Source organism: Hypomesus transpacificus, chromosome 10 (assembly GCF_021917145.1).
Source record: "Hypomesus transpacificus isolate Combined female chromosome 10, fHypTra1, whole genome shotgun sequence".
Taxonomy (NCBI): domain Eukaryota; kingdom Metazoa; phylum Chordata; class Actinopteri; order Osmeriformes; family Osmeridae; genus Hypomesus; species Hypomesus transpacificus.
This window is the reverse complement of record NC_061069.1, coordinates 8128873-8148927: the sequence shown is the minus strand read 5'-3', so window position 1 is coordinate 8148927 and position 20055 is coordinate 8128873. Positions and strand designations below refer to the sequence as shown.

The 20055-nt window shown below is 45.8% G+C and overlaps 3 protein-coding genes and 1 pseudogene across 3 annotated transcripts; 2 read left to right on the top strand and 2 right to left on the bottom strand.

Moving 5' to 3' along the window:
* Positions 1–4283: 4283 nt before the first annotated feature.
* On the top strand, positions 4284–5441 carry ccl20l (C-C motif chemokine 20-like). The gene is made up of 4 exons (XM_047027816.1): positions 4284–4397; positions 4702–4819; positions 4907–4984; positions 5151–5441. The coding sequence occupies exons 1-4, from the start codon at positions 4316–4318 to the stop codon at positions 5260–5262; spliced, it is 390 nt and encodes a 129-aa protein (XP_046883772.1). The 5' UTR covers positions 4284–4315; the 3' UTR covers positions 5263–5441.
* A 4045-nt stretch (positions 5442–9486) lies between these two features.
* On the top strand, positions 9487–10645 carry LOC124472785 (monocyte chemotactic protein 1B-like). Its single transcript, XM_047027817.1, has 3 exons — positions 9487–9668; positions 9760–9871; positions 10067–10645. Exons 1-3 carry the CDS (start codon positions 9599–9601, stop codon positions 10176–10178), a joined length of 294 nt encoding a protein of 97 aa, XP_046883773.1. The 5' UTR covers positions 9487–9598; the 3' UTR covers positions 10179–10645.
* Positions 10646–13299: 2654 nt separating this feature from the next.
* LOC124472808 (C-C motif chemokine 4-like) lies at positions 13300–14381 on the bottom strand (the record flags this gene model as incomplete). The annotated part of the gene is made up of 3 exons (XM_047027891.1): positions 14089–14381; positions 13804–13918; positions 13300–13549 (listed from the first exon to the last, which is right to left on the bottom strand). Coding segments are annotated over exons 1-3 (432 nt in total), but the record flags the coding sequence as incomplete, so codon positions are not given.
* Positions 14382–15778: 1397 nt separating this feature from the next.
* LOC124472329 lies at positions 15779–19742 on the bottom strand (annotated as a pseudogene).
* Between the last annotated feature and the right edge of the window lie 313 nt (positions 19743–20055).

Genomic DNA, 20055 nt, shown 5'->3' with positions numbered 1-20055 from the left:
ATCACACGCAAGCTCACACACACACACACACACTGGTTTTGTTCCTGTTTGGGGCCCCAGATGGCTCCTGCCCACACATCTGCATTGTGTTCCAATAGTGAGCCTGAGTGTGTGTGAGCTGGAGATAGAAAGAGAGGGAGAGGGCAGAATGGTCATGGTGAGGAGGGGGGGGGGCGGTGGGGTGCAACCTGCCAGCTAGTCTCGTTTCATAATGGAGTATAATATAAGGTGTAGTGGAGTGTGTGTGTGTTAAGATTTGGCCTCGGGGATGGTAGGTGTGTGGGTGTACTGAGACAGATGAACAAAGGGAGAGAAGAGACTTTTAGATATTTCGAAAGCTCCACCCTCTCAGCCAAGCCTGGATCCTCAGAGAACTACAGAAGACTTTCTGTGGAGCATCCTGTAGGCAGTGTCTGGGCGATTTGGGCAGGCACCATGCTACACACTCTTCTGCTGCCGTTCTCTGTACTGTATCTGCTATTTTGCGTGCGTGTGTGTGTCTGGGCCTTATATAGAATCAGAAGCTCATTAGCATGTTGGAGGCGTATCTTCTCTCAGCGCTCGCCGTTACAGCTGTCCCTCCACGGAACCAAGAAAGTGTGTTTCTGTGTGTGTGGGTGTGTGTATGTGTGACAGTGAGTGTGATACGGTTCACTAAGCGCACAAAAGAACAAGAGAACAGCAGGTGTCATCAATAAAAAACAGGAGGAGGCAAAAAGTGTGTACGTGTGTGTGTGCGCCTATATGTGTGTGGTTCCATTAGTTTGCTCACTTTGATGCTGGAAGAATAAAGCCTGGAGCCCTGCCTGTCCGTCTCTTCTTCCTGTCTCGCTCGGGTTTTCTGGGTGTCTTAGAAGGAGAAGAAAACGTCAAGTGTTTTCATGTACTGTTTGTATACTGTATACTGGTTGTGTTGTGTGTGTGTGTGCAAGAGAGAGTGTGTGTGTTAGTGTAAATATTGTGTCTCGGCAAAGCAGTGTTCCTAAAACCCATCTGTTCCTCTTGTGTGCAAACCTTCTCAGAGCTACACTAGGGAATACAGTGAGACAGAAAGAGAGAGCGTGAGGGAGAGCTACCTGCGCTGGGAGAGAGGGGGCACGAGGGAGAGAGAGGAAGAGAGATTCCGATGTGGTCTTGATTCCATCTGTCAGTCAACAAAGTCATGATGACACCCTTGGGTCACCTTCTGACCCACAAGACTCCATCCCCACTTTCCCCTGAGTGTGTGTCTGTGACAGAGAGAAAGAGAGATTGTGTGTATGAATATGTGAAAGTTGATGTGTGTGTGTGTGCCCTTATCATCCCTCCCCTGAGGAGCCCATCCTGTTTCCCCTTCAGCAGGGCGACCTGGCAGGGAGATACCATGACCTTGTCTCTACGGGGGGGAGATAAGAGTGCACCCTAAAAATACTCCCCTCTGAGACGTACCCCCCTCCCTCTCTCCATGGCCCATCCTGGGGGTCTCCACCACCATGGCTGATACGGAGAGAGTGCGACCAGACTGAAACTCCTCCAGGCACTGCTAAATGTCAGTGTGTCCTGCACTGTCTTTCTTTTCCCTCGTTCCCTTCATCCTCAACCTCCCGCTTCCACACTCGGTCTTCTAACTTTCAGTGTCACCTAAATGACTAATTCCTTTTTTTCCTCCCACCCTTTTCTGTGTGCATCGGCTAACCTACACTCTCATCTCGACTGTCTCCTTAGTGTTCTCCCACTCTCTCTCTCTCTCCCTCCCTCTTTCTCCCTCCCTCCCTCTCTCTCTCTTTCTTCCTTGGAACACATTGGCAGATGGGATGTGGGTGGAGAGGAAGAATCTAGGTTGTAGTGGGCTCACTTCTATCAAACAACTAGCAGTTCCTCTCTAATACCTTCACTTTTACTTCAAACAGGAATCCAACATGTCATTAAAACGGGGAGCCGGATCATGCCATTGGCTGCGTCCATGGCAACGTTCACTTTATGTGTTCTGTATGTGCCCTGGGATGGCACTGTGACACGTGGTCTTGTTCGGGCACCATCAACGCATGGCTGTTTTCTCATTACCACCGGCCTCTGTCCATGTCGCCTGTGCCGTTTCGTTAAGGGTTAGTATGTTACTAGCGTCTTTTCTTTGGGGGGCAAAGACTGGGGGAGGGGGGTCCCTTTACTTCAGTTGGTCCAAACCCACACAGGAGAATACAATTGGGTAGATGTGTGTGTTTGTGTGAGGGACCTTTCCTTCTGTTGGCCCGAACCCACACAGGTGAAGGGGTCTAGGTGTGGGTGGACAGCTCAATGAGGACTCCCTCCCTGCCTCGCCCCCTCCCCCTGCCTCCTTCCATCCACCATTGTGGTGCCAGAGTGATGGAGAGAGGCCCTGGGGGAGTCCGATGTGACCAAGCAACTAAACACGACTCGAGTCCTGTTCCTAGTGCATTTGTTAAATGATAAAGTAAATGATACAAGTTTTTACCAAGCACAAAAATGCCGTCCAGTGATTATGAGGGTTCGTGAGCCCTGTGTAAATGCTGGCTTCATGATCTCGTTCACACTCTCTTTTACATACACAACACCCCCCCCCCCACACACACACACACACAAAGTCATCTTATATCAAATGCTTTCCTGGGATATCCCTTTCAAGTGCTTCCCACATGTCCAGAGGGCCAGATGCCTCTTGCTGTGTGTGTGTGTGTGTCCTCACACACATAGAGGATGTTTTCTTTGGCAAAGATAAGATCTCAAGTTATATGGTTATAAGGAAATAACTATACAATATGATTAGTACACACCTTTTCAGGATGTTGTGTGTGTGTGTGTGTGCTGCATGGGGAGATAAGAGCGGGACATAAAGAGGATTAGCAGGGATTAGGCTGTAAAACCAGAAGATTGCTCGGTTATCTTGTCACCTTTTCGTTTATCAACAGTGAGGGAAGGGCACCACGTACCCACATACACACTTACGCAATCCTGTCAAGCTTGCAGTGAACATGAACGGGAGCCCAGACAGGAGTAGACAGGAAGAGAGGCGCTTATGAGACAACAGAATACTACCCTCTACTGGCTGTGCTAGGAATTGCATAACCAACTCTGGAAAATGCTTGTGTGTGTGTGTGCGTGTGTGTGCGTGTGTGTGTATATGGGGGTTAATGTAAATGTGTGGCATATGTGTGTACGAGTGCAGACGATAGCAGTGAAAAGCACCTCCAGTCAGGCCACGGTGAGTCATAGTTTTGAGAGCTGCATCTCCGGATCTTGACCCTAAACACGAGTTTCACATCAAAGATAGTTGTTTGTCTTTGCCCTCCATGAAAACTCCCCTCTCAGGATTGTCATTCAGTCTTGTACTCTTAAGGGATAAGAAACCCTTTGGATATTAAGTTAAGTTATTACATTTTAATAGTTAGCGAAATGTTGTCATTATTTCAAGTCAGGTTAGAGTGCTTTAGTATCTACTATCTACCTTTTAGCACATTCTGTAACTTTTCGAGTAAATTTTAGTTCTTACTGTTTAACTAATACTTACTAACTACTAGATAGTTAGTAACTTATAAGTGTGTTATTGTTTGTTTGTTTGAAGGCATATAGGTTGAAAACTTAAACATCATCTCTTATCTAGGTCAGACTAGCATGACGTTTGTGTGAAACTTCTGCAAAGACCACTAAATAGGTCACAGTGACGAGTGGTTTTATTCTAATCATCTAGTGCTTCTGAAGCTCACCACACACACACTTCCATTGCCGACTCAGTTCAATGTGCATCTTTGAATTCTGAAAATAATGTGAGAATGTTTCACTCAAATAAAACATTATTCTGTATATTATATAAAGTATGATATATTAAACATTACAATAAAACAAATAAGATGGTTTGGGTGAAAAATAACTGCATTTAGAAGAGTCCCTGGCAGCAGTGTGATGAAGTCATGTGTTTTTGTTTCCTTTATGGAGATCAGTGCTTGTCCATCCACATGGCTGATGCTGAGTACTGTGTCTATCCACGTTCAGCCTCTGTCCATCCACTTATGGTTTGAGAGCACATGCTGACATCTCAGCGTTACACAGCATCAACAGCAGTATACAAGGGGTTGTGTGTGTTTATGCGTGATGTAATTGCCCCACTAGCATCTCTGGCTGAGGTGACACGGTAGCAGGAGTGAGCATCCTGTTCCCAATTCACTTACCACATACAGGCCTAGAACGTACAAAACAAGTAATATAACATGTATTTCACACACACACACACACATACACACACACACACACACACACAGGGTATAAAGGAGCAGGCTGTGTGTGCTGGTGTCTATCTTCTCTGGTACTTCATACCCTCATTATGGCTCCCAGATACCTGGTTACCGTGGTGATCTCCCTGCTGTGCGTCACGCTAAGCATGCTCAGTCCACCTGCATCTGCCTGTGAGTTTACCTGATTATCCCTACGTCTATCTATTAGCTAAGGTGGAGGTAGATTACACTGGTTTAGATAAGACAACTGTAACTGGAAACTCAATGGTTTTAAGTGTTAGCAGTATTGGTTGTTACAAAAGGCAAAGTATGGGGGAGGTGTAAGGGTTAAGTAGTTGTTGAAAAGGGGACCAATCTCTTCCACACTGTACCAAGTTTCGCTTGTCTTATAACTAATAATTTGTGTTGCTGACTAAACTATATCTTATAGTAAGATTTCAATGAAGTGGTTTTATCCAATGTTGTGTGTGTTCAGATGGCCCCCGAAACTATGCGTGCTGTGTGAGGTACACCAAGACCCCCCAGGATGTGGCTCTGATCAAGGGCTACATTGAACAGAAATCAGTGGAGGTGTGCCGTATCGAAGCTATCATGTAAGCTTGAGAACAACATCCCGCCAGCACGCACAGGCTCTCCTTGGGAGGTACTGTTGAAGATAAACTGTGTGTTTGCTCTTGCAGTTTTTACCTCAAACCCAATAGAAAGGTGTGTGCCGACCCGAAGGCTGGCTGGGTGATGAGGGTTCTGAAGCAGCTCAGGTACAGTCTGACGGCTCACTTATTTCAATGGCTAATCTCAGGACATCTCACTTCACCATGACAACTTCTGTCTCTCTCCCGCTTGTCCCAGTGCTTCAGTAAGTTAGCATCACTACCGGTCATACCACCAGTTCTAGACCCCCCTCCTGTTGTGTGTTCTATGCAGTATCAAGCTGGAGGAAATGTCTGGTAAGACCCTGGGTAGAGGCAGGAGCCTGGCCACGTCCTTCCCCAGCAGCAGCAGCAGCAGCAGCAGGAGCAACAACACCACCCTGTAGAGCCGACACGGCATGGACCACACTGCTGAACCAGCGTGACGTGGTTGTTTTGGATCGTCAGGCATTGCTTGAAATGTCAGGGGTCTTTCTGTTATAAGCTGAACTATTAGTCCACTGCTTTAAAAGAAAAGCTTTTTTTTTAGAACTGTCATCTTTTAATAAATAACAATTTGAGATGATACCTTGCTGACTGTGTCATGTTGTCATGAGTAACATTTGAAATGTGGACCATCACTATACAAGCACAGTGCTGACACATGTCATTCCATAGACACACAGATGAACAACACTGCGTTACATGAGGTGTGTTACATGTTATGTGTGTGTGTACACCTGAACATCCTCCACACAGTGGATGGAGCAGTAACTGGAGTTCTTCTTCTTTGTGTAGCCTGCAATAATACTTTGCACCCAAAGGGTGGCAGCAACCACTCAGAACAAACAAAGCATTTTTATGAGATTTTCACCGACAAACTTCAAACTTCATGACCCAAACTTAAATGAGTCAATGCCTTCAAGACATGAAGGCATTGTAATAACAAACTTCATGTTTCATATTGTAAACATTTTTTATTGGTTTAAAACTGACTTTACACAATTCCAGTAGTCACTTGAAAATGTTTCTAGTCTTAATAATTTAACTAATGCATCATTGTATTGCAATGGAAATTGAAACAGCTAATAATAAATACAATACATTAAATAGCTTTCATAATAATAACATAAATTAAGATAGAGGTTGAAGAATCGAACATTGCTGGTCCCTCAGGCAAAGATGATAGTGCTGGGCGATAGATGAAGATGAAGGCTTCCTCTATGGAGAACTGGTAGTAGTGGCTGCCTGTACCTTGCGGGCTCTCCTTGAACTCCTGGAATACACAACACACAGAGCAAGTAAGACAGTTAGTAGGTTGCTTCAGAATATATCTCCTACAATTCTTTTCTTTCCTTTGAGTAAAATCCAAATTAGGAGATTTGAATATGACTACTAGTGTTACACCACTCCGTTCATCAGTTCAGTGTACTGTGTCGTGTTTGGATACTCACTCGAGTTCTCTGATCCTCTGGAACACCCAGTCCTGTTTCCAGTGGCTGCAGATGTGTCCCGACTCTGTTTGGAAACTGAAAGAGAGAAAAGAACACAACTTTAACCTTGACATTGAGAAGATTACGTTCTCAAGCACACTCCAGTTAGCATGGCACGGATGCTTGTTGGTGCAGCACTCTAACAGTGTTGCAAGGACATGGCCTTCTGTCACTGCCTTTAGAGAGTGGTTGTGGTTGTGTATGTAGGGAACAGGGAAAGATGAGGGTCGTTCTTACATGACTGCCTGGACACAGGGAGGGTTCCGTTTCTGGATGGAGTACCCTATGATGGGAACCGTGATGTTCTGTGTGGAAACCTTGGTGCAGCAATCGTAGATTTTAGACTCTGAAAAAACACACTCGCATGTTAATCGTATGCATTGCATCAAACCACATTTATAGATGTTTGTTTTTCCACTCCTGGGGATCGGAAGACTACCGCCTTAGTACAAGAGGAGTCTCTCCCAGCCAAATGCATTGTGTTCAGGACTCCTACTAAGGGACTGTACTCACCAGTCCCAGTAGCCATGAGTGCCAAAGTCACAGAGAAGAGAGTGATGCAGGCCAGGGATCCATAACTCAGCTGCATAGTTGCTCTGGAGGTTGTGTGGTGATCTTAGCTGGTGCTGGAGGCTGGAATGGATGGAGGATGATTGCTGGCTCTTGAACCAACACCCTTTATATTGTAAAAATGAGGAACTTGATGACTGTGGATCCTAATCTGAGGCTGGGGGACGGAGAGGATGGGGACAGAGATGGAAGGGTGGGGCTGCTCAGTGAATGCTGTATTTCATCATCAGAAGTTTCCCAGAATGATTGCTTAATGCAGCGATGGGATCTTCTGACTTACAGTAAATATGTGAGCTATACACTCTCTGGGTGTATGTACAGGAGACATAGGCTGGGTGATTCTTAGGAAACCCTGAAGAGCTTAGGCAGGGCCGGACCTCCCTGTGAAGAGGTGGTTAGGAGAGGTTTCGGATCATAATGTCATGCTGCATGGTGTCAGTTTTGTTCCAGCTCTGCCAGGTAGCGGTGAGCTCTCTGCAGGGCTGTGGTGAGGGGGGGAAGTTTATGCATCAGGGATAGAAAACCTGCCTGCGTCCATTTGTGATCCTTTTTAGATAACTTACCTTTCTGCTCATGTGTTGCTATTTCCAGAGGCTTTCTTCTCAAAATGATAAAGAACATTCGAGGTCATGTGGTGATGTCAGCAGGAAGGGCTGGCATCAGAGCCATCACAAGATCATGTCTTACTGATGACTGCATCATTTCTTCACCCCTCTCTATTTCCGTACCTCCCGGCTCCACTCCGGATCTCGTGGTCATGGTGAGAGCAGAAGAGAAAAAGGGGAAGGAACAAGAGAGGAATACTTTTCGAAACCCTGCCTTCCGGCGGGACAATTCTCGCCCAAAAATGGTCAGGTTGTGGTGGATGGAGCTCTCTAGTCATCATTGTTGAATTGGAGGGGAATGGATTAAACCATGAACCTTTTACTGGCCACCGAGCCAAGGCTTTTGCTGCTCAGTCAGCCCATATACAGCTGATGCTGAAGGGGATCAACTTGTGCCTGTCCACCAGTACTTAGAGGTGTAGGCTATACATGCTGTAGAGCTCTGCAGAAACTTGGGATTCCCCATAACTGAAAAGGAGAAGCAAGGATTTCTGTTTGTGTGTGTGCACTGCTCAGGCTTTTGAAGAAGACAGAAGATTGTGAAATATGGCAATGACTGAATGAATGAATCTGAAAATGTGCCAAGAACTTCCCCCTTTTCATTAAGTTTCCATTCTCATTCATAAGTCATGTGCTTGCCAGCTTGCCATGCCAACCTGACCAATGCATCAGGTCACCATCTAGGTAAACCTGTAGCAGTAAGTTCCAGTCATGTTACTGCAGTAAGGTCTGTTGTGGAGAAGGATATATCCAATATGTCCATAGTCAGCTAGTAACCTGGGTCACAACAGGGAGCAATCATCTCCCCACCCACTTAACTAATGCACTCAATAAACAACCAAGTAGCAGGACATTGGTTGGACTAAGAAAAGGCCGATACTGTCTTGCTGCAACTTCCTGTGTTATGAAAGGGTCATTGTTGTCTTTGTGTAACACACACAGGTGACCAGTCCCTCAGGTCCTTGGCTGAATCCCCTTCTGCTCTGAGATTCAGCCTGTTCGGCTTATCTGAATATGAATACATTGGCTGTAATCGTTAGTTAAGATGTTAAACGTTTCTTATGTTTGAATGGACTTCTACAGCCTCAGCGTGTGTTATTTAAAGACTAGCCCCAAGGCTGTATTCTCTGTGAGATTCTCTTTCTCTGTGTCTTTATGTCTGTCTGGGTGTCGGTTTCTCTCTTTCCTACTTTCTATCTCTATTTCAATTTGAAGCCACACCAGACAAATGTGTGTTTAGGGTGTCTTTTTAAATACACCCCCCCTCCTCTGCGTCTTTGCCTGGAACTGGTGTACATTGACCAGATAAACTACACACTGGAACAAAAGTGTACGTGTGTGTGTGTGTGTGTATTTCTATGTATGAAAACCCCCCATCTCAATGTAGCTGCTGCAGTTTTGAATGCATCAACAATCTATTCTATGAACATCAACTCTAGGAAGTAAGGGAGAGTTTTAAAAACCTAACCAACAACCTCACAATGGATTGTGGTAAGCGTTTAACAGGATGTGACTGTAATATATAATTATTTGGCTGTAGAAACAACATCAGCCTAGTACCAGATCTTGGCTGCTGCACCAGAGATGTACAATTTTGTTTCTAAATGAATCTCATATATATTTCTAATTGTGAGTGTTACAACGTAGCCATAAAATAAATGATGGTTACAATTTTCAAATTGGTGCAGAGACATGCGTGTTGCCACACTCCGGCTCTTTAAAGAGTTGGTGGTTGAGCATGAAAACCTCCCTTGATCTCTGTCCATGCAGCACAAGGCTTGCACAGCCACGAGTGGGTTCTTTGACCTAGCTAGGGGTTTGTAAAATGGAAAGCTTCTATGACACCTCACCTCCCTATGTGGGGGGAGAAGACTGTTTTAGTGGGGGGTGAGGGCCACAATAGCTCTGTACTGAGGGAGGAAACCCAATCGGGTAAATTTCCTGTGTGTGTGTGTGTGTGTGTATGTGAACATGGCCTCAATATGGAAAAGTGAATGCCTTTGTTTGATGTTGGTGGGCTTAAAAGGGGACTTCAGAAGAGAGTATGTCATAACTGACAGAAGCAGCCAGACACGATGAAGCTGGCCTGCGCTCTCCTTCTGCTCAGCATCAGTTGTCTCCTGATGGACACGACATCAGCCCAAGGTAGGTTTCAGACTGGGTTCATCACATTCTGGAATTACAGTGGTGATGATGACGGGGATGTTCATGAAGATTCATTTTCCATCCTGTATAGTTAATAAGGTGGGCAGCTGTTGCCGTAAAACCTTCAGTATGCGGATCCCTCTACGCATGCTGGGTTCCTACTACGTTCAGGACATCGCCATGTGCCCCATCAAAGCAGTGGTGTAAGTTATCAAAACTTCTGATAACTAGATGTTTATATACTGGTTTAACATGTTCTTCTTCAACTGTCCAGATAATATTATTATATAGTAAAATATACATGCTCACTTTTGTTGGCTGAATGATCACAGATCACAAATTGCACATACGAGTATTGTGTATAGTTTTTGTTCTGATTGTTTGTTTGTTGCCTCCAGTTTTGTTACAGTGAAAGATAAAAGACTGTGCTTAGACCCCAAGGAACTCTGGGTCAAGACCGCTATAGACTACCTGGACAAAAAGAACACCTCTCAAACACGCCAAAACTGAAAAATCAACAACCCTTTCCAAAAGGCTAACACAAGGCCTTGTAAAGCAACACACACAATCCTCAGGACTCCAACGAGCAGGAACACTGACACTGAATATTTGAATGTATGACAAGTATGCCTTTACTATATACTAATATTATTAGATTATGTGTACATTTTTCCTTGACTGTGAATGTGGCCCATTATTGTGGCTCACCTTGATTTATGGATGCTATTATACTGTATATTTATATTTGTAAATGTACAAAGTAATGGCAGTTTGGCTGGGAAGGCTGTCCATTGCTATTCTCAATAAAACTTTGTGCAGTAAGAAAGAATGTGTTTAGAAACGATCACCAATACGAATATTTCAATCACTAAATTGAATTCACGTGTTGAGCTTGAGTGAATCCAGCAGGTTTATTCACAGAGGTTATGTAGAGGGCAGTGGTATAGAACAGAGAAACACAAGGGCTTTGGGGACAGCGCTGTAAACAGCAGCACAGTAGCGCTGTCGCTTTAGGCTGCTCATGCTGCATGTAGAGTGGAGAAGCTTCTTCTCCCCTCCTTCTTCTGGATCTCATCGCCTTTGAAATCATTAGAAGATGTTAACACGACACCTACACTGATATATCTGATTTGGCCGCCATTCCTTTCACCTTAGTTTTAGTCTCAGATTCAGATTCAGTGGCTACAGGATCTACCATATGAAAGGAACCTTCTGGAAACGGCATTTGAACAAAATGGCCTCCAGAGTGTGCAGTGGCCTCTCTGTGCCTCTAAGCTGTACGTTCCAAACCATCACCATTCCAGTATGACGTGTCGGTCATTATTTAGCGGACGGTGAGTAAACGGTGGTCCTAAAGACAGTGGGTTTCTTAATTTAGCATGTTTCCACGGCAGTGTGAGAAGGAAACGTGGGTTTTACTGTAGTGACTGAAAGGTCGTGGGAGTGAGGATTGGTGAGGCAGAAGACTTGTCAACCACAGCGGGTTTTTCCCCCGTCTGCTGTGCTCTACCTCCATCTCTGTTTTAACCTACATGACTGGAGGTTGTGGGCTAGTCACATGTAGGGGATGAGATGATCACTATATTCTGCAGATGATATGAGCATCAAACTGTAACTTAACGTTACTGTCGTTGTATGTAAAGTCCCTGAGATTCTACAAGCTCCAAGGAAATGTATTGTGTGCTGCATTTCCAGCATGAGCCCTCTGATATCCTCGACAACGATACGTGAGATTGGAGACAGGAGACAGGATAATGGGTCTCTGACCACCATGCAGTGGAGCAGACCTACATTGTGATTGTTCTCCTAGTGACCCAGAACTCAAAATGACCTGTCTCTTTGGTTCTCCCCTCAAGGTCTAGCTCCGAATGCCAGGGTCAAGACGCTTGACTCCTTGTGAAGCCCATGACTGAAGGGATTGCTGTTAACAGTGAGCAAACCTGCTAACTGTCTAGTGGTTTACAGTTTGTTTGGTTGTGGGAGTGATGTGTTTCTTACCTTAGAGAAAGTTAATGTGTTGTGGTTGTCAGGGGAACAACAGTGGGAGTCATAACCTTTCTCTCTCTGGCAGACCACACACACCCTCTCCATCTTACTTTGGATGATTTCATGGAGACACACACGCACTATTTACACACATTTTGTGAAAATCCAGTTAGACTTTAATAAAGACCCTGCTCTATTGACTTCAACATTGAGGATGCGTTTGCATATCGGTGTCAAGCTTTCATTCTTTCTCCACCCTGCAAGTGTGGTGTGTTATTTGTATTGCTGCAATGTTTACTTGAGGTGAAGAGGAGATGATAGATTGCAAGCCATGATATTTCCTGTTCTACATACTAAAAGGGTATTTCTAAGAACAATGGCCTAATGATTGATCACTATCATTTTCAATGTACACAGACAATGTTGGGCTAGGTGGGGTGCAGGAAGTGGTGAGTGTTGTGGCTGACAAAGCTACACATCAGTTCCAGAGAAATACACCAGCCTAGCACCTTAAAATGCAAATAATGCTATCAACACAATGCAATTGGTTTGCCAAGTCTTGCAGACTCAATGTGTGTTATAGACAGGGGTGTAATCACAGACACACATACATGAGATCATATCTAACCCACATGTAAAAATTTCCTTATAATGAATGTAACTGTAACTGTCAAATCAAGTTAGTGGGATTAAATAAGTCTCATTTATCTAAGTCTACCCTGACTCATGTGTAGAGCACCCACAAGACCAAACACATGACACGCACACACACACACACACGCTTTATTGGCCATCCCAGTGACTGGTGGCTATGTCGTAGCAACAAGGACTGCAAGCTCAAACCAAGCCTTTATACTAGTGGTAATGTGTCGCAATAAATATTCATTTTGAGGTTTCTGATTTGTGTAATAAATTAATACAATTAAAAAATATGTCTGGAACCAGGATGTTTTTATTGACTGACATCAACAATATTCTATTTCATTTGTGGAGACAAAAGGAAACAAAATAATGTGTATGTCTTAATATGCAACAATACTTGCATACATATATCATATGCGATATAATACTGTATATATTATATATACAAGTATACACGTATACTCATATATTCATATGTATTGCTACATACTTCCATCACATCAAACAGAGCTATTTGTAAAATGTAAATATAGAGATTTACAGTCAATCATGAAATAAACATAAAACAATATAAATACATGTGTGCTCTGTGTCATGACAACAAGCTCAGTTTGACAGTCCGTGTGCTGCATTACAATAAGACTCTCAAGGTCTAAACTTCTCTGCCTTTCTTTGCGGGCTTCCTCTGCCCTCTCTGTCTAGGTTTCCTGTTCCTCCCGACTTTCTTCTGTCTTTTTCTTTGACCCCCATTTAACCCCTTGTGTGGTTCGTGAGACACGACTGGTGCAGGGCTGGTTGTGTCTCTCTTCTCCTCCTTCCTCGCTACCTCCCCCAATCCTCTCTTCTCCTCCTTCCTCTCCACTTCCCCCAATCCTCTCTTCTCCTCCTTCCCCTCCACTTCCCCCAATCCTCTCTTCTCCTCCTTCCTCGCTACCTCCCCCAATCCTCTCTTCTCCTCCTTCCTCTCCACTTCCCCCAATCCTCTCTTCTCCTCCTTCCTCTCCACTTCCCCCAATCCTCTCTTCTCCTCCTTCCTCTCCACTTCCCCCAATCCTCTCTTCTCCTCCTTCCTCTCCACTTCCCCCAATCCTCTCTTCTCCTCCTTCCTCTCCACTTCCCCCAATCCTCTCTTCTCCTCCTTCCTCTCCACTTCCCCCAATCCCCTCTTCTCCTTGTCCACCTTACCCATGGCCCTCTTGCTCCAGTCACTGTTAGGTGACGAGCAGATCCTAAGTCCTTTCTCGGTGAAAAACCTGAAAGTGGAGAAGGCATTCACATCAACCTCTGTTGAAGAAGCTACAGTACATATCACATGCTGCATTGTAACAGTTTATTCCAAAGTTCTAGTAAACCAAAAGTAAATTTGAGTTTTGTTGACAGTCTAGTTAATAAGAGTAAATCAGAGGGACCAAGCATTGTAAGGAGCCCGTACAGGACAGTATTCGACTCCTGTATGGTCCTGTGTTTAGTACTTCTCCAGAGAACATAACCCCGCTGGAGTACTCACACTATGGCTGGGATATCACAGAGTCGATCAGTCTGAACCGTGTAGTTCTGTATCTGGTCCAGTCGGACCCTTGTTGTGGAATGGCCTAAACAGCACTTGGTGAGAGGTCCATTATCTGTAGTGAGCAGAGAGAGAGCAGACATTCACTAACACTGGACTGGTTTACACAAACGGGAACCAAAGTCAGACAGACAAGCACACATACAGTACACACACAGACACACAAACAAACATAACTACAAACACGACAAACACACACAAAATCGAGATCATTGGAGAACTCACTTGCGTACGCCCTAGCCATCCATGCTATGATGGAGAGAAGCGTGGAGGAGACCAAGCTGGACCTCATCTTCAGGTGCCTCAGGTTCAAGCCTGTCAGTAGCAGAGTAAATATCGGATATGTCCTGTTGCTGCTTCCCTGGATCCAACCTAGGACTAGTACAGCTACAATTACCCGTACATATGTTTTGACCAAAAGGACTACTTAGCTGTCTTCTGTTTAGATCTACCTGCTCCAATCCCCTGACCTCTGTGATGTTCAGTGCTCCTCTGGCCCCCTGGATCTTATAGAGATCTTATCCAGTCCCTCCCCTCTCCCCTTTAGTTCTCACCTCCACCCCCCACCTCCACACAGACAGGCCTGCACACTCCCCCTGCCCTCACCAGAGGAAACAATGAGAGCCTCCTTTGAAAACGACCCCTCTTTGTGGCTTACACAAGTATGCAATGGCACACCAGCACACACACACTTTCAGAAAGACTTACACACAGAAACCCATACACACTACAAGCCACAGGTCGTTCTCTGAAACACGAACACGTCTGTGGTGTGGAAAGTGACGGCATGGTTGCAAGGTGTTCATAAATGTTTGTGGACAGGAAGCAGCCCCTGTTCACAGAATGGCACAAAGTCTCCACCACAACTCTTTATCCATTTCACACAACATGCTAACTTGTGGACATGAACGTGTATGACCATGACACACACACACACACAATTTTGCCTACACACCACATGTTCCTTTCCGCCTACCCATGTACAGGTATAGTCATCTTTCTCTTTCAGGATCTGGTATGATGTGTATGCATAGGTGTGTCGTCTTTGACAATTAAGTACATTTATTTGACTGGGGTGAAGATTTGCAATTGATGAGCTGCATTTTGTTAGCGCTTTTTTTACTGGAGGCCTTAGCCACAGTTTAATGTAACTCCCAATAGACTGTCTGAGCACAGACACACTGAGGGAGAGACAGAAAGAGAGAGGGGGAGAGACAAAGACAGAGAAATAGGATGATATGATGAGCTTAGCTCTACATGTTATTGGAAGATCATCCGTATTCCTGAACAAAGCTGATGTCTCATGTGACGAATAAAGTTGTTTGCTGTCCCAGCTGGACCAGTAGATGCCTAATACAAGTTCCCTTTCTCTTTGGAAAACATCAACACGAATAAGCACGGCAGCTCTTTCTGCTCTCTTTTTCTCACAACAGCTTGTGTAAATACAATGTGTTCATTCTCCATCTACTCAGATCAGTTCAGAATGCTTTATTGGCATACATGTTCAGGTTACTGTAAACAATATTGCCAAAGCAGTCCACAATGAAGGGACAATATATTATTTACAACATATATCACAGCATATGATATGTACATACTCACTCTCTTTATCTATTTTACTCTGTTCCTTCCTCTCTCCCCACACTAGCACCCCCTCCACCCCAACACCCCCCCCCCCCCCCCCTCACCACCACACACACACACAATCAACAATGCATACAAGCAACCAGTTTATTGACACAGGCTAGAAACAACCTAGCTAGATTATTCATTTGTTGTGGTATCCAGTCATTGTCCCTTCGGTGTGTCTGCAGGTTCAGCATTGGCGTGGCAGATGGGAATTAGGATCTTGATAAAGCGGGAGATTGGAACGGAGCTTCGCAGGAAATTACAATCAATACTGACTCTCATATCCTCATCCGATATTGATCTGAATGTGGGTAGCAGAGGCACATTGTCAGACTCATACATGCATGTTGAATGGGAACACACACACATCCGCATAGGGGTTGCATTAAACAAGCTTATTGTTTTATAGAACCCCGGGGAGATAATAAGGGTGAGAGCAAGACAAATGTCAGACATCACACACACACAAACACACACACACACAAACACACAGACAGACAAAAACCAGAACTCTGGTAAGTCTTTGATTGAATAATTGAAAAGCGCACCGCATTGCATGGGTCTACATTGGTCTGTTCTGTGTATGTGTGTACCTGTCTGTTGTGGGTCTGTTTCTCTGGGAGTCATCAGTCATCAGGTACTGGGTATTGTGTGATTAGTGTGTGCTGAGGCTGGGATTTTGAGATCACTGTCTTTTCTCATATTCTAAATATCTGTCTGTGAGTCGAAAGCTGGGACTTGGCTGATGGCAAAACACACACACATACACACACAAACATACACAACAGACTGTCTGTAGCCAATGCCCTGAATAAGGCATCTTGCTCCAGACAGCAAGTTAGATAATTGTACAAAAAAAAGATGTGGGTTACACAGATGTGGGTAACACAGATGTGGGTAACACTTTTCATGCAAGTCATGTAATACAGTTTTTTCCAATTGCTTACAGTAAGCACAATTTTGAAAACAGGGCTCACTTTGTCAAAACACAACACACAACTACACTCAAGCAGCAGAACACTTCCAATCTTTTGCAAAATGAAACACTTCGTTCAAAACTATACAATCATGTATAAAAACTAATTTCTGTCACCATATGCCACACATATGGTTCATAAAATTGGACTCTGTTTGAACCAGTTACACACTGTAGTGCAACATTTTAAACACTTTTACACTAACTATTCTTCTCTAATGATATTACCTGCTTGATTTCGTCAGAGATATTGTTCCAGTCGAGTACGTACAAGTGTATGAATATGTTGACCAAACACAACACACAAGACCTGGGGGCCCGTTCGTCGTAAGGGTTGAAGCTAAGTTAACCCTCACGCTCTCCTCATTGTCTATGCAGCTTGCATTTATCCCTCGCGCTGTCTCCGGGTCGTTGTGACCCACAGCTCCGTCTATTACGCCACCTTCGCGCTGTCTCGGGGTCATTGTGACCCACACTGGGGGAATATAAAGGTTTCACTTTATTTTATTTTTTTTGTATTATGAGAAGTTGTCAGAAGACCGCTGTGGGTCACAAGGAACCGGAGACAGTGCGGGGTCGCGTAATAGACGACACAGACATTGCAGTGTAAAAAAAAAATATATATATATAAAGAGGCAGAGACAGCACAAAGAACAAGCAACTCCCCTTGTGGTCTAGTGGCAAGGCTGCGAGCCTGTCAACTCCACAGCCCTGGATTGCACCCCGGCCAGGGAAAATATGATTTATTTATATTTTTTTATGTAGACAGATAATGTTTCACTTTTATTTTTGTATTACGAAAGGTCGTCAACACGAGAGTGGCGTAAAAGACTAGGTATGGTGAGTCACAGCGCAGACCAGGATACAGCGCGAGAGTGTAATAATAGGCAGGTAGACAAGGCTAGAAATAAAAAGTTTCACTTTATTTATTTATTTTTGGCTATGAAAAAGTTGTCACAATGTCAGTTTGACTCACCACGACCCCGAAACGGCACGAGAGTGGCGTCATAGACTAGGCAGACAACGCGAGGAATAAAATCAAATGTTTCACTTTATTTTATTTATTTTTGTACCATAAAAAGTTGTCACACCGTGCATGACACCGTGCATCACAATGACCCTCAGACAGCACTATGGATAGACCTCCAGCCTGCCGTCCTGATACATCATCTATTCATCCCATGCATGTAGTGGTGGTGGTGGTGGTGGTGGTGGTGGTGGTGGTGGTGGTGGTGGTGCTGCTGGTGGTGGTGGTGGTGGCGGCGGCGGCGGCAGCGGCACTGTGCTGTGACTTGAGCAAGCCCATCTTCTGCATTCGACTGAGTTGTTCAGTCTCCTGCACACACTCCCGCAGGTCGTCCAGGGTCAACGGGAACCTCTCCTTGGCCGAAGCCCATCTCGGTGGGGCATGTGGGGCAGTATACACGCAAACAGGATTTGCAGACATGCCTCTTACAACCGCGACAAACCGTGAACGTTTTACGGTCCTTCTTCACCGGGCAGACTTGACATCTCTTCCTTTTACTGGCAGGGACCGGCGAGGTCGGTCCTGCCGATGAGGAGGCGGCGGCGGCGGCTGCTGCTGCGCCATCCTCTTCGGGTTGTCGTCGAGGAGGTGGATCGCGACAGCTGGCCATCCGTAGATCTTTCACAACCGCGGCAGCAGCTTCCGCGCGGGGCAGACATCGTCTCCTCTCGATCAGCGGAGTCACGAGGGCCCTTCCGAGCTGCTCGAGGAAAAACCTCCTCTTGTTGCGCTTACGCGGCATCCAGTTGGGGTGGACCTCTCTACATATCACAAAGGCGTTGTAGGAGGAGACGTCAACGATGTTGCTGAAGATGACGAGGGGCCAGCGGGCTGTCTTCCTTTTACAGCTGTAGGCCGTGATGACCTTGTCCAGATTGTCTACACCTCCTTTGTTGCGGTTGTAGTCTAAGACGATGGTCGGTTTGCCGTCGTTTCTGTCACTAATTTCGTCGTTTGCGTGGCGTGTGCTCATGAGTAAAACGTTCTTATTTTTCTTTGCGAGGTAGGAAACCAGAGTGGTGGTGGGAGTGAAGGCGAACTGCGACGACAGCACCCGTCGCCTCTTCGTCGTCGTCAGCAGCTCGGACGGGAGCTCGGTCCTGTTCTTTCGCACGGTGCCAACCATGGTCAGGTTTCTCGTCGCCATGAGCTCTCGTCCGAGTTCGTAGGAGGTGAAGAAATTGTCACACGTGACATTGCGATCCTTCAGGCCGTCTGTCATATCGAGCACGACGTGCATCCCCTGGTTCCTCTCCGGGGCTCCGTCGCTCAACCTCCCGGTGTAAACTTGCATCTTCCAAGCGTAGCTTGATTTTGCGTCGCACGTGACCCACGACTTGATCCCATACTTTGCCGGTTTGCTCGGCATGTACTGCTTGAAAGGACACCGTCCTCTGAACGCGACCAGTTGTTCATCCACGGTCACTTCGGGCCCTGGGTCGTAGAGGCGGGGTAATCTCTCTACCCACATATCCCAGACCTCTCGTATCGCCACCAACTTGTCCGTGGCGCGTCTCGTCGCTCGCGTCCCACGGTCGTCAAATCGTATCAACGTCGAATAGGTGTAGAAGACTTTCAGCTACATGGTAGCGCGGAAAATCGCTCTGCCGCTTTGCGCGTCCCATAGACTGGCGGCCGCTTCGCCTCGGGACTTGTACACCCCTGCCAGGATTAGCAGCCCTATGTAGGCACGTAGGTCAGAGGCGTCCATGGCTTTCCACTCCTCTCCGCGTTTCAGATAGCCTTCCCGATTTGTCTCGTCCAAGATCACTGTTTCGATTTGTGGCGTGACAAAGAGTAAAAAGCAGAGACGATGTCGAGAGCGTGGGAAACGCCGTACGCTGTGGGTCCTCTGGGGGTCCTCTCACGGCTGTCACGTTGCGACAGCAGCCTCGGATTCCTCAGATACGCAACCGAACGCCATTCAATTTTGCCATCTTTCGACAAGAAAGTATCTCTGTCGATTTCAGGGGCTCGGGCGGCGGCGGCTGCTGCGTTGTCGTCGACTGCATTATACTCTTGCCCGTCTGCTTGTTCCGACACATGCTCCGCGTACTCTTGCCCGTCGTCTTTTTCTTCTTCTTCTTCTTCTTCTTCTTCTTCTTCCTGCTCTTCTGCCACATGCTCCACACACTCTTCGCCGTCTTCTATTTCTGACACATCCTCGGTCTCCTCTTCGGACTCACTTTGCTCGATATTTGCAAACATCTGTTGTAGAACTTGCAGGGCACTGAAATCCCGAGCCATAGCTGCGTGACCTTAGACGGCTGTCCTGACCCCCAACGAATGTGTGTTAGTAGCACTTGCCTACAGCTCACGTGATTACATGGACAAATGATTGATGATATGATCGACGATCGTAAAGGCCGTGGTTGGACTAAATGGAATGGGAGAGTGCGATGTTTATATATTTATATAAAGGTATATAAAGGCAGGCATGTCTCGCCGCGGTTTCCCCTGACGCTCGACCTGACGTTGCCCCGGCCTCAAATTCCGAGGGGTGACACGCCTCTGGGCGAGCGAGCGTGCGGGCGGGAGGGACGCCCGGCTAATTCTCCCG

Bases quoted from the DNA above. Each gene is read 5' to 3' on its own strand.
- ccl20l (XM_047027816.1), top strand. From the start codon at position 4,316: ATGGCTCCCAGATACCTGGTTACCGTGGTGATCTCCCTGCTGTGCGTC. The intron at 4,398-4,701 runs GTGAGTTTACCT...GTGTGTGTTCAG, and splicing joins CAGTCCACCTGCATCTGCCT to ATGGCCCCCGAAACTATGCG. The intron at 4,820-4,906 runs GTAAGCTTGAGA...TTGCTCTTGCAG, and splicing joins TGCCGTATCGAAGCTATCAT to TTTTTACCTCAAACCCAATA.
- LOC124472785 (XM_047027817.1), top strand. From the start codon at position 9,599: ATGAAGCTGGCCTGCGCTCTCCTTCTGCTCAGCATCAGTTGTCTCCTG. The intron at 9,669-9,759 runs GTAGGTTTCAGA...CATCCTGTATAG, and splicing joins GGACACGACATCAGCCCAAG to TTAATAAGGTGGGCAGCTGT. The intron at 9,872-10,066 runs GTAAGTTATCAA...TGTTGCCTCCAG, and splicing joins TGCCCCATCAAAGCAGTGGT to TTTTGTTACAGTGAAAGATA.